The sequence below is a fragment of the Anabrus simplex genome, chromosome 2 (genome assembly GCF_040414725.1).
Source record: "Anabrus simplex isolate iqAnaSimp1 chromosome 2, ASM4041472v1, whole genome shotgun sequence".
NCBI classification, from domain to species: Eukaryota; Metazoa; Arthropoda; class Insecta; order Orthoptera; family Tettigoniidae; genus Anabrus; species Anabrus simplex.
In genome coordinates this window covers 667,009,583-667,024,208 of record NC_090266.1, presented here as the reverse complement: position 1 = coordinate 667,024,208, position 14,626 = coordinate 667,009,583, and the positions used below count along the sequence as shown (strand labels likewise).

The window sequence follows — 14,626 nt, the reverse complement described above, 5'->3', positions numbered from 1 at the left end:
AAGCTGTGCGTATGATATGGCTTTGGTGATTGGGTCACGTAAAGCAAATGGGGAGGATAGATTACGTAGATGTATAATGGATATTTTACAGAGTGAGTTGGCCGTACAGTTAGGAATGTGTAGCTGTGAGCTTGCATTTGAGGGATAGTGGATTTGAATCCCACCATCAGCAGCTCTGAAGATGTTTTTCCATGGTTTCCCATTCTCACACCAGTCAAATGCTGGGGCTGTACTTAATTAAGGCCAAGGTCACTTCCTTCCCACTCCTACCCATACCCTAGCCCATCGTCGCCGTAAGACCAATCGGTGTGACATAAAGCAAAATTGTAATAAAGGATTCAACGGGAGACTGGTGACGATGGTTAGATGCTGTTTTCAATGATTTCAAGTTGAGAAGTGTGGAAATTGATAAGGTTACAGTGCTAGCTGCAAATGGCTGATTGAGGAAGTGCTTAGTTCACAGGAATAATAGTCTATAATGAACATGCATGCATGTATGTGATTGCCTATGTGTAGAATGTTCACAGATCATTAACAAATGATGCAGAACTTTCTTTGTGCACATAATTTAGTCCTGTAAAAAGTAAAAGATTATGTTAACAGGATCCTCAAATTAAACTTTTGGGTTATATAGATCTATATTTACATATTCATCAATATTCTTAGCAGATGTGTTGCTTCTTGGGTTACTGCATATTTTGGCACTATCTATGAGTCATAATTAGGAACTAAGAAGAGCTATGGTCTGTAGTCCACCAGTGTGTGCTGCAATTTTTATTTATGTTCTTTAGGTGCTTACAAGGCTACAAATAGTTGAGGATTTTTGCACTTAAGAACATAACGAACATAATCCTTACCTCAATTTCTTTGCTGAAGAGGAACTACCACCATATTTTTGTATGACAATTCAGGATGTTTCCTCCCATGTGAACAATGTGACCTTGCCACTGTGGAAAGGCCTGTGCAATCCGGTGAAGCAGATAGGCGAGCCATAGGTCCAACAATAATGGATGGGTATCTGTCGTGAGACCAAACTACCGAATGGTTCATCAAAAGGGGAGCTATGTCCTTTTGGAAGTTGCAAGTACGGCAATGTGGATGACTGAGTGATACGGCCTTGTAACAATATTTAACATGCCTTAACTGTATTGGTGACCTGAAGAAAATCATTCTCTTGGAATGTGGTGCTGGAGAAGGATGTTATGCATACCTTGATCAGCATTTTGTACTAGTGATTCCATTATAAATCAGCTTGACCTCAGAGTCAGATTATCATGAATAAGTAAACAAAGAGTTTTACAACTCTTTAGACACACTGTGTGTCATAGAAATAAGAGTACAGAAAATGGTCATGGTTGAGTTCCCATTCAATGGTTCAACATTATCAAGAATATAACTGGGCTGAACCTCTTTGGTGCAGCATATCTGGCCGAGGACTGCAAGAGATAGAGACAATAGCCTCCTCTGACATCACGATCCAGAGAGAGAGAGAGAGAGAGCTGATGCTGCTACAAGACTGAAAGCAATGGAAACTACAGGCGTAACCAACTCCCGAGGACATGCAACTCTCTCTGCATGAATACATGATGTACTGATAATGGCTTCCTCCTGAGTATGAATATTCTGTAGGTAAAATGGTACCCCATTCAGATTTCTAGGTGGGGACTACATGAGAAAGAGTAATCACCCATAAGATGAATACTGACATTTCTCACGTTAGAAGCTTGAATTGTCAGCAGAGGATTTTTTAAATTGTCATATTTTGTATACGCTACCCGAGATGTACAGTAGCCCGCCGGTTTTCTGATTCAACATACTGTTGGTTAAGTTAATGCGTCAGTCGGCTCACTTACTGTCCACATATGATTGAAGTCTTGTGCAACGATGTGACATATGAACTGAGAAAATACTGAGCCGTTCTTCCCAATATAAAACAGGTACTTTTGAGTGGTCATGAGCATGACTCATAGTCATAGGGCAGGCTAAAGTCGAGTTTAATTGTCAAATGTCAAGTTATAATACTAAGATTCATTAAACTAATAAATAGTATAACCTAATAGCCTACCTACTTACTAGCTACTTCAAGAATTATGTTTTAACTACCTTTTTAACACTGCAAATAAATTAATCTATTATTTAATCCTCCCTGTAAGAAGAGGACAGTAAATGCAAATGGGTATTATTTTCAAATGAGCTGAGCTCGAGAGTCCATTATAGCATACGATTCTTTCAGTGTACCATCGCTCACTGTATGTCTCGTTGCAGTGGAAGCACGGCTCTCCGCCAGTGTCCAGTGAGCCTCCTCCCCTCTCCGCAGCCTTGCCTCCCCGAAAGGAGGAGCAAACAGCGGAACACACACACCATTATTATACCAGACGTAAAGCAGCTTCAAACGTTCCCCCTCCAGGGTCACGGTAGAATTGGAGTCTAACAACATTAAGGTATGGAACCATTTTATACATTAAGTTATTATGTAAAGACACATGCTTTCTTTACCAAGAAAACAAATTCCTATTTTCCTCATTTCATTACAGAAATTAAGACGAAGCTCCCTTCTCAAAACGTGACCGGCAATCAGCTTCAAAGTTCTGCATTACACTCAATTTTGGGCACATTAACCAAGCTCAAAATAAATAACAGCCTACCTGGAAGGAGTGAATGAAATGAGCATTCAGCAGTAATAAGAACAGTGTCGAGAAGCCATTTATTTTTCAATAAACCTTTTAACTGGAAGACAAATAGATATTTTCAGTGTAACAGAGTTGAAATTTTTAACAGCTATTCTAATGAATAGATATAGTTTTTAAGCAGGCTAACTATGTATTCATCCTGTCTCATTTCATCAACCCATTAACCCTCACATTGTTTTAACATCATTTTAATTTAATTTTATCTTCAAATTAGTCTTTAAGAGGAACAATGTACCTGAAAATAATGTATTCAGAAACTTAGCGATTCACCTAAGCTTAACAACAGCTGAAGATGTTCTCAAGTGAGAACGAAACATGTACTGTTTATAATTAATAATTTGCTAAAAAGCAAATAAAAAGTATCAAAAAGGTGGAAGATTTTCAATTATTGTAACCCTCTGTGATTAGAATTTGATACAGAAAATGAAGCTGATTACTTGCAATCAGTGTCCAGTGAGCTGATAAGGAGCCATGTGTATCTTGTGTCTCACTGAGCTGCGCTCGTTCACGATTCTTTCGATGTGCCATGATTCACTGACTCGCTGCAGCGGAATCTCTGCTCCCCGTCAACGTCCAGTGAGTGCGCCACTCAGCACTGTCCGCTGGGAGTAAGCTGAATCGTGTGCCGTGAGCTCGCCGTTCCTGTGAATCGATTCACTCGGACACTTGAATGAATCGATACACTGCTTCGAATCATGCATTCAGTAGCCAACACTAATTGGTACAAGTATGTTGGCAGGAAGAGCAGGGTTTTTGATCAGGCAACTACTGAATTATGAACAGATAATCAAACAGGGGAAATAAAGGCATTGGTTTAATAATATGAAAATAGGGCAGCAGTTAATGGATTATTGTTATCAAGATAAGACAACAAGATGATGCCCCCCTTAATAGCGCATGTCTATATGCCTACTATTTTAGCAGGTAATGATGAAATCGAAAAAATATATGAAGAAAAAGAAGATTTAATACAATGTGTGTGATTGGAGAGTGGAATGCAGTGATAGGCCAAGAAAGAGAAGGTAATGTAGTAGGAAAATTCGGATTGGGACAGCGGAATGAAACAGGTAGTCGGCTGGTAGAATTCTGCACCGATCATAAATTAGTCCTCACTAATACTTGGTTCAAATACCACAAACAAAGGCTGTATACAAGGACAAGACCTGGAGACACCGGGAGGTACGAAACAGACTTTGTTATCATTAGGCAGAAATGTTTACAAGTTGTTTTACGTTGTACCGACACTGATAGGTCTTATAGCGCCGATGGGATAGCAAAGGCCTAGAAGTGGGCTTAAGCAAGGTATAGCCCCAGCATTTACCTGGTGTGAAAATGGAAACCATGGAAAACCACCTTCAGGGCAGCTGACAGTGGAGTTCGAACCCACCACTGGATGCAAGCTCACAACTGCGCGTCCCTAACCGCACGGCCAACTCGCCTGGTAGAGGCAGAGATTCAAGAACAAGGTGTTGGATTGCAAAACCTTCCCAGGAGCAGATGTGGACTCTGACCACAACTTGGTGGTCATGAAATGCTCTCTGAAATTAAAGAAAGAAAGAAAGAAAGAAAGAAAGAAAGAAAGAAAGAAAGAAAAGAAGGGAATGCAAGAAGATGGGATCTAGACAATTTGAAGGAAAAGAGAGCAAGGGGTTTCAAGGACCATGTTGCACACGGACTACATGAAAAGGCTGAAGGAATCACAATTGATGAAGAGTGGACAGTCATGAAAAATGAGATCAGTAGGGCAATTGAAGAAAAGTTAAGAAAAACAAGATCTGGTATGAATCAGTGGATAACTCAGGAGATGCTAGACCTGACTGTTGAGGAGGGCAGAAAAAAATACAGGAGATAAAAGAATGAAGTAGACAGAAGGAGGAATGGCCGAAAAAGAAGGTATGGTTGTAGGAAAGGTAGATGCTGGATATAGGAAAATCAGGAAACCTTTGAAGAAAGGTGTATTTTATTATTATTTTTTTTTTTTGCTATTTGCTTTACGTTGCACCGACACAGATATGTCTTATGGCGATAATGGGATAGGAAAGGCCTAGGAATTGGAAGGAAGCGGCCGTGGCCTTAATTAAGGTACAGCCCCGGCATTTGCCTGGTGTGAAAATGGGAAACCATGGAAAACCATCTTCAGGGCTGCCGGCAGTGGGACTCGAACCCACTATCTCCCGATTACTGGATACTGGCCGCACTTAAGCGACTGCAGCTATCGAGCTCGGTTTGGGAGAAAGGAAAACCAGGTGTATGAATATTAAGAGCTCAGATGAAAAACTACTTCTAGGCACAGAAGACAAGGCAGGAACATATTCAACAACTGTATCAAGGGAAATAAGTAGGTGAGGTTCTGGAACAAGAAGAGACTGCTGATACTGATGAAATGGGAGATCCAATTTTGAGGTCAAAATTCAACAGTGCTTTGAGACACCTAAATAGCAACAAAGGCATCTGGAATTGACAACATACCCTCAGAAATACTGACTGCCTTAGGAGAAATCTTGGCGAGGTTATTTCATTTAGTGTGTAAAACGTATGATACAGGAGAAGAGCCATCTGCTTTTAGACCAAATGTTGTTATACCTATTCCCAAGAAAGCAGGTGCTTACAAGTGTGAAAACTACTGCACCTTTAGTTTAATATCTCACACTTGCAAATTGTTAACAAGTTTTATTTGCAGAAGACTGGAAGGAGAAATTGAAGAGGAGTTAGGAGATCAACTTTGCTTCAGAAGAAGTGTAGGAATACATGAAGCAATTGTGAATTTATGTCTGATCTTAGAGGATCAAATTTAAGCAAGCCCATGTACACGGCATTGGGAGATCTAGAAAATTCACTTGATAATGTTGATTGGACCAAGCTATTTGAGATTCCGAAGACGATAGGAAACAGAAACCAAGAAAGAAGGATTATCTACAAACTGGACTAAAATCAGTCTATAGTGATACAAATAAAGGGCTATGAAAAAGAATCAACAATCCAGAAAGGGGAGAGGCAAGGGTGCAGTTTGTCCCCTCTCCTTTTCAATGCTCATATAGAATAGGCAGTAGAGGAAATCAAAGAGAAAGTTGGAAAGGGAATCACAATCCAAGGAGAGAAAACCAAACTCTGAGATATATCAATGGCACTGTTATTTTTAGCTGAGTCTGCAGAAGATCTAGAGAAATAGCTGAATGATATGGACACAGTCTTGGAGAAGGGAATACAAAGTTAAAATAAATAAACCAAAACAAAAGCAATGGAGTGCAGTTGAATGAAGTCATAATGCAGGAAATATTAATTAGGGAATGAAGTCTTAAAGGAAGTAGATGAATATTGTTACTTCGGTAGTAGATCACCAAAAAGAAGTAAGGACGACATAAAATGTAAACTAGCACAAGCAAGAAAGATCTTTATTATAAAAAGAAATTTGCTCATTTTGGACATTGTAGTCATTTTGAAAGATACTTTTGAAGACTTTTGTCATGAGTATGGTATTGTATGAAAGTGAAACATGCACAATAACTGGCTCAGAAAGGAAGAGATCAGAAGCTTTCCAAATGTGGTGCTACAGAAGAATGCTGATGGTGAGACGGGTAGATCAAATCACCAATGAAGGGATACTGAATCAAACAGGTTAGACGAGAATACAAGTTGTTTTACGTCGCACCAACGCAGATATGTATCACTGCGATAATGGGACAGGAAAGGGCTGGGAGTGGGAATGAAGCGGCCGTGGCCTTAATTAAGGTACAGGTATGAAAATGGGAAACCATTGGAAAACCATCTTCAGGGCTGCCGACAGTGGGGTTCGAACCCCACTATCTCCCGAACACTGGATACTGGCCGTACTTAAGCGACTGCAGCTATCGAGCTCGGTAGATGCGAATGATTAGGTAAAATTTTACCGGAAGGGAGAGAATGACAGAACACACCTTACGGCAACCAGAACTTGTTCAGTTAGTTTTTGAGGGAGGTGTAAGTAGTAAGAACAGTAGGGCATGAATATAACAAGATGTAAGATGTAGTAGTTATGTACAAAAAAAAAAAAGTTGGTACAGGATAGGGTGGCATGGAGGCTGCATCAAAACAGCCTATCAACTGATGTTGACAACAAAATTTTTTACCTTAAAATTAACCAAAAAGTCAGTAAGCCTACTCTTTTAATCCAGTGTTCCTGCATTTAACAAAGTAGTGTCAGGTACATTGTAAGTTTTGAAATAATTTAAATGATACTGTAAATGTACACATGATCCCTAATTAGAGTTTCTGAAACTTTCAAACTGGTAGAAACAACATCAGTCATTAAATTTAGATTAATATTTTGAAATTTTCAAATTGTCTACCAAGAATTTCAGAACTGTTACCCAAGTGCCAATCATCAGCTCCCTTAGCTTACCATTCCCATTTTAAGGTAAGGAACTGTGGGTCGATAAATTATGTTTTTCTCCAAATTCACTCTAGCCTATGTGGCTATTCAACATCCTTAAACCTGCAAGTTTGGTCAAACACGAACATACATCACTTTCTCCTCTCAAACAATTACACATTAGCAATGTTCTGCACCTCCTGCAGCAAGACGGTGAAGTTCCTCATGAACCAGTATCTTCCAAACTGAATGACAATGGATGTTCCGTCATGTTCTCCATGATGACAAAATCCCAAAATGCGAGACATGGTTTCAAAGTCGCTGCAGTATCTGCAACAAGATCTGGTGGTCATAGGATATAAACTTCATGGTTCTGATCCGTATTGAATTGTAATCACAATATAATTATTAAATTAATGTCCTAATGGTCCACCTTTCAATACTATAATATGCAATATTCTAAATTACATTAGTGCAATGTACGTTTCTTAATTACCAAAGAAAAGTATTTTCAACAATCTTAGCTGTCAAAGTTACCTTCACCCCCCCCCCCCCCCCCTTGATAATTTTAGTTGAACTAATTTAGAATATTGCATATTATAGTATTGAAAGGTGAACCATTACGGCATTAATTTAATAATTATATTAAGATCTGGTGGGCAAAACTCATACAGGTACAAATTTGGTGTCATTTTAATACATCTCTCCACTGAGAAGTAGTTAGGCCTCTCTTGTCAAATAGCTGCCAATTGTCTGGAGTATGTTCTTGATATAATATTACTCTTTTTCCCTTTTGGGGAAGTCCACACCATTTTTTGTATTCAGTATTTCTCACTTCACGAGTATTTGAACTTTATAAAGTATCTGGGTTCATCTGTCAGTTATAATTTATGCAAGTAATCGGATCTCTGATTGCTGAGGTATCTATTATCGGCACACTTTATCTTGGAGCATTTACACCATAGTGCTGAATCGGTCGACCTCGGCAATCTTCGGAATTCATATTGGCAACCTTTGAACACAAACTATGAATCGATTATGCATCGCCATGCGACATCTGGCGTACACGTTCCGTACTGTTGTTGTTTACATAACAAAGCCGTGCGACATCTGGCGTACTAGTTATGTACTGTTGTTGTTTACATAACAAAGCCCCCCCCCCCCATATATTGTAGGTTAGTAGGTAACATGAGTTCGGAACATCTGTCAGCATCCAAGGAAGCACCTGGAATTCCTCCACGGAACTCCTCCAAGCCGGTTATACACAGCAAGGCACGAAAAATAATAGCAAATGCTGCAAAGTGCTGTGCCTTGGAGAAAAAACAGAAACAGCTCCTCTTCCCCCTCAACAAGGCTATTCAATGCGCTGCCGCGTATACGGGAAGATCTGCTTCAACTATTAATAGGATTAAGGCATTTTCTGCCTCTCACCCCGGCGATTCTCCACGCACCCCTGGTAAAAAAAGGTAGGTCCCTCTAACCAGTCTATCTAAGCAGTTCTAACCAATATCATGATGGATACTATTAGGTTGTCATGTGCAAGTGTTATATGCTGTTCTCCTCTTTCTCGTAGGGTGAGAACGAAAGGGAAGACAGAACTGGATGATAGCGACAAACGAGTGATAAGGGAAACTTCTATACCGTCCAAAAAGTGGTGCCTACCGTGAAGAAACTGATCCCTGTGCTGCAGAAAGAAATTAAGTGGTCGTGGAGCCCATGTCCCTCCGAAAAGTTTTGAAAGGTATGGGTTTTGTGTGGAGGAAGGTCCAAAACAAACATGTTTTATTGCTGGAGCAGGCAGACATCGTTGATTGGCGGGCACGCTTCCTCGTCCAAATTAAACATGCTAGGGAGGAAGGCAAGGAAGTATTTTACTTGGACGAGTCCTGGATTGATAATAAAACAACAACTGGAAAATGCTGGCAGAGAGGAAACGATGTTATGGGTGTTACAGCATGGGGAAGCTCTTTGAAAAGGCTAATAATTGCAAGTGTTGGATCTGAGAAAGAGTTCATTAGAGAAGCACAATATTTCAAGCCAGATGTACCCAAGGCGATTCATGGCCAAATGAATTCCCATAATTTTGAGAAATGGTTCAAGAAATCTGTGCTCCCTAATTTGCCTCCTGCATCTGTGATAGTGTTGGATAATGCACCATATCATTCTCGACAGGTGGATAAAATACCATCGAGGTATGATACACGAGTGACAATGGTTCAGTGGCTAAAGGGGAGAGGCATTGTCTGTGATGCAAATCAAAGGAAAGAGGCCCTGTATAGATTAGTTCAGGAACACAGGCCTCCTGATACAATTTATGCTGTTGACGTCAAGGCGGCTGAAAAAGGACACGTCATCCTTCGTCTTCTCCCATACAACTGTGATCTGAACGCCATTGAATTGGCATGGGCAAAAATCAAAAAAGAATTCAAAGGACGGAACATTACGGGAGACAAGTCAGCCGTTAACCTTTGACGACTGACCATCGAGGCATTCCGTTCCGTATCGCCAGAAGATTGGGAAGGGTACTGCCGAAAAGTAAAAGAACGGGAAGAAGACTAGTGGAGGCACGACGGTGTCATGGAAATAGCCATGGACGACATTATAATGCATAGTACAGCAGAGTGCAGCGATGATTGTGACAGTGATCTGTCTGAGAATTAATGTAAATAAAGGTGTAGCAAATACATATACAAATTCATTGTGACATGGATTTGTCTGAGAGTAAATAAAGGTGTAGCACATACATATACAAATTCATTGTGACAGGGATTTGTCTGAGAGTAAATAAAGGTGTACACATACATATACAAATACATTGCGACAGGGATTTATCTGAGAATTAATGTAAATAAAGCTGTAGCACATAGGCCTACATATCGATCGATCATACTATCGATTCAATTCAGATTTCATTTCCATGCAGTTGGCAGCACTACCGTCACCGGGACAGCTCCCTCCTTAGTCCTCACCCCCGTATACAAATGCACCAAGATAATGTGTGCCAATAATAGTGCCAACTATATGAGGATTTTCTGTAATTTGAAAAAAACAAAAAAAAAACCAACCGATATATGGTCCTAAATCAAAGAGGGATGCTCAAGCGTAACAAACTGAAACAAACACCAATGCAGAACAATTTGCTGAATCTAGCAATTAAGGTCATTAAGGAGAAAAGAGGAAGAATGGGAACGGGTTGAAACTACCTTTAACCATTTCTCAGCAAGGGATATTACAGCAGGTGACTACATTCTCACAAAAATACAAGATACTATTGTATTGCTCAAATGCTAAGTGATACTACTAGTGGTGGAATGAAGTTTAAAATAACAAGAATATTACCCGAACAAATAATATCATTCTTGACAAGGATAACATTTACAGGATTCTAAGTTAAGACAGTAAAAAAATAAATTTTCACTTCCATTTGCCAGGAGACTTGCAGAGCTCCTAGTTACATTTTTTCAGCATATAACTGAAATAAAAATGTTTAATTCACTGCTTCTGTTTGCTCATAAGAATTATAATGATAATAATAATGTTATTTGTTTTACGTTCCACTAACTACTTTTACGGTCTTCGGAGACTCAGAGGTGCCGGAATTTAGTCCCGCAGGAGTTCTTTTGCGTGCCAGTAAATCTACCGACACGAGGCTGTCGTATTTGAGCACCTTCAAATACCACCGGACTGAGCCAGGATCGAACCTGCCAAGTTAGGGTTAGAAGACCAGCGCCTTAACCGTCTTGAGCCACTCAGCCCGGCGCTTATCAGAATTAGTGCAATGTATGTTTCTTAATTATATATACCAGTAATTATTTTCTAATTACGTCCAGTAATTATAAATTTTGTTTGTTTTTGTTTCTTTTATCAGGCAAAGGATACCAAGGTCAGGGTGATGACAGTGAAAATAAATTTCTGCTTCCATTTGTTGGGAGACTTGCAGAGCTCCAAGTTTTAAAAGTTTTGTTTTTCAGCACATAACTGAAATAAAAATGTTTAATCAACTGCTTCTGTTCGCTTATTAGAATTAGTGCAATTTGAGAGAAGGTTATCTGATAAGAATAATTTAATGCGGTTACCTATTCTAAGGCAGACCCACCGGCGAGGGTAACTGGCCTCTGCCGTGTATGGAAAACTGTGTGTAATTGCGGTGGAGGATACTCTTATGTATGGAGTAGCCTATGAGTAGGAGGGATGGAGAGAATAGCAGAAACACCCAGTCCCTGAACCAACAGAATTAATCATTTAAGATTAAAATCCCCAACCCAGCTGGGAATCGAACCTGGGGCATTCTGAACCAAAGGTCACTAAACTGACCATTCAGCCAAGGAGACAGACAGGTTGTCCAATAACTTACAATAATAACAAAGCTTATGGCGTTGTGAATCTGTACTTTTCTTTGTATTTCCTAATTAAATAATATTTAACAAAAACAGGTCACCCACATTCTACCACCTCACTATCTTGTCAGTTCATAGCCTATTATATACATCTATGATCCTGTTCTTGATATTTCATGCATATCTTATCAACTAATCCACCAGGCAATAAAAAAAACATTCCCTCTTAGGTCTTAAATAAGCTACATGTAGTGTTACATGGGCGACCTCCACTTTGATGCACTTCATTTCGGACATATTTGCAACTTATTACTGGTACTTTGGGTTAAATTTAAACTGAACACACCATTCTCATAAAGTCTAGCTCCATGGCCAAATTGTCAGTGTAGTGGGCTCTGGTTCAATTCTTGATTGGGCAGAGGATTTAACTGCATGTGGTCAATTCCTCTAGCTTGTTTGTGATCATCCTAATATATATTTTCATTTACACACAGCACATCACACTACAAACTGCCACAGATACATTCAACAGTGAATGCCTTCCTCTACAGAAGGGTGGCATGAGAGAAGACATTCCGCCATAAAACTGGGCTTAATTGACAGGAAAACTGACCCCAAGTACTTGGAAAAACAGCCAGGAAGAAGGAGGTGGAGGAGGGACACCATACCCATAATATTTTACTGAGTTGTTCCTCCTGTGAAATACTGGGAAAACTATCATTACCCTGATTTGACAGATAACACTGTAAACTGCTGTCTCAAAGGGCCCTGGGATTTTTACCTGGATTTGACAAGAATTTAAGACCAAAGCTCTGAAACAAGAGTTAACCTGGGTAGTAAAGATAATTAAGGAGTCACATGATTTGAAAAAGAATGAGCCTTGGTTGCCCAGATCACATGTCACCCATGGTAAGCAGTTTTCAGACCATAGGCCAATGTCCTACAAAACATGTTGCATTATGAGGTTAGGTTGATAATTGTAAAAAATGTCACCACTTATATGGCATGAAAACCATGTTATTATCAGCCAAGTGTATACTGATATTTGATACTATAACACAATAATGTTCTCAATCTCATCCTCAGTAACTTCCTACTCAGATGTTATCCTTATCTGCCAAGAGTTCAATTCTTTCCTTGTGATTTACAGCTATGTGCAACAATTACCCAAGAAAAGTATTTTCAACATCTTAGCTGTCACCCCCTTTGACAACAATTTTAGTTGAACTAATCCATCCCCCCTTCTTCTCTCTCTCTCTCTCTCTCTCTCTCTCTCTCTCTACCCATTCTAGCAGAATTTAAAAAAAAACAGGTTTGTAGTTTTATGAGACTACCAATAATAATTATAGTCTCAGGAGCTCCAGTTCTACACAGAATCCAAACCATCAGGGCACGACCTTACAATTAAAAATGCCACATGCACTGGTTGGGATCTGAAGAGATCTGAACCACTGCCACCTTGGTAATGTCACTCAGTTACCTCATCATCACCTGGAACTGTGGTTCTCCACGGACCTCAACCAACCGTGGGGCTTCTAATAGACATGTTATCGAATACACCATCTAGCTTAAATACCCAGTGAGAGAAGGAGAGTTAAGCCTGCATATTTCCTTGACATCTAAAACATTCAGAATATTCCTAGCAATAGTGTTTACCCCCCCAACAGAATCATCCTGATGTAGAAAAGTCCTTCAATACTTTTTTTCATAGCTGGCATATCTGGTAAATAAGAAAGAGCACATGTGATGATAAAAATATAATCATCTCATTGTCATCCACTTTGAACCTTTGGATATCTTTAAGTACAAACAAATATAACCTATAAACTGTCTCAGACTCTAAAACAGGGTTTTAGTTTGCTCTTGGGATTATGAGAAATGTTCCAGACTTAAAATATGGTTATACAATAGTATTTGCCACAAGTATAAAATAACGAGAGGTAATACAATAATGACAGACTGTCATAATTAAGATCAAAAGAAGAATCTTTGAGCCATGCAGCTTCACTATCCTATTGTAGCGTGTGGTAACATGCTAGGGTAGAGATATATATATTTTTTAACAATTTGTTCAGTCACTAGGAAACATGTCTTACAGCAACGATGGGATAGGAGAGGGCTAGGAGTGGGATGGAAGCGACCGTGGACTTAATTAAGGTACAGCCCCGACATATGCCTTGTGTGAAAATGGGAAACCATCTTCAGGGCTGCCGATAGTGGGGCTCGAACCCACTATCTTCCGATGCAAGCTGGTAAGGTATTTGATGTCTCGATAGTTTTCAACAAAAGAGAGGTCGTCAACTTCAATATTCAAGGTAATAGGACATTTTTGTGTAACCGTCTGTAATTCATTTAACATGGAATATTGAGGGAAAAGTTCATGAAAATTAATTTTAAAACTGAGTAACGGAAGGGAGCATTGTAGCTGAACGAGCTTAACAAAGAATTCGCAAATCTCATCGGAGCAGTGGTGGTGAACTTTGGGAACATCTGGAAAGTTCGACATACATATCTCGCTCACTCTGGGCTATTGTCCCTCAAAGACTGCTAAGTGGACCGCATTCACATTCATTCACTCGACCATTCGATTTGTGTGCATTTCAGTTATTGTAAAATTCGTTACTACTAACCGGCTACCCAACTCCTTACTATACGGCGGAGATTCATCATCGGCATCATTAGCCCCTACGGGAGCCCATCTTTCTCCCGCTGGCTTTCCATCAGTGGGGTCTGGACCGTCAAGTTCTTCAGAACACTGGCTGTCATCCATCATACTCGTTACTTATCCCAGTACTCCAAAATCACACACATAAAGCTACCACACAGGTTACTTGGTTATGTTCGAACTGAGAAATAGTCACAATTTTGAAGGTCCTACAGTCACAAAGAGATTCAATCGATGAAGAATGCATGACTATCCACTATAATTAGAATTTCACCACTATCTAACACATATTTGCGGCAAAATTAATTAATATCCATAACTATAATTCGAAACTGCAATCATAATATGGAGCCATGTTACTTGTCACGATGCTGCCAACATCGCAAACATTCTCTTGTATTGTCTTGATAATTTGATGGGCTTCGCGGAAAAGCAGTGTACCTAGTCACAGAGCCTATAATAAAACTCAAAGTATGGAGGAGGCGAAAACGCAAGGGCTCAAATTAAAAAGGAGGGTAAGAATTCAACTACTAATCTACAACACACAGGAGTAACACAAGGGCACAAGGCGCAAAGCTTTACGCCA

The 14,626-nt window shown here is 39.7% G+C and overlaps 1 protein-coding gene across 1 annotated transcript in view; it reads right to left on the bottom strand.

Moving 5' to 3' along the window:
- Positions 1–14,412, bottom strand: part of LOC136863019 (RUN domain-containing protein 1) — a 164,597-nt gene extending 150,185 nt beyond the window's left edge. Inside the window, exon 1 of the mRNA XM_067139325.2 lies at positions 14,006–14,412. Within this exon, the coding sequence (XP_066995426.1) occupies positions 14,006–14,148 (143 nt within the window). The 5' untranslated portion in view covers positions 14,149–14,412. The remainder of the gene's footprint in view (positions 1–14,005) is intronic.
- Positions 14,413–14,626: the final 214 nt, after the last annotated feature.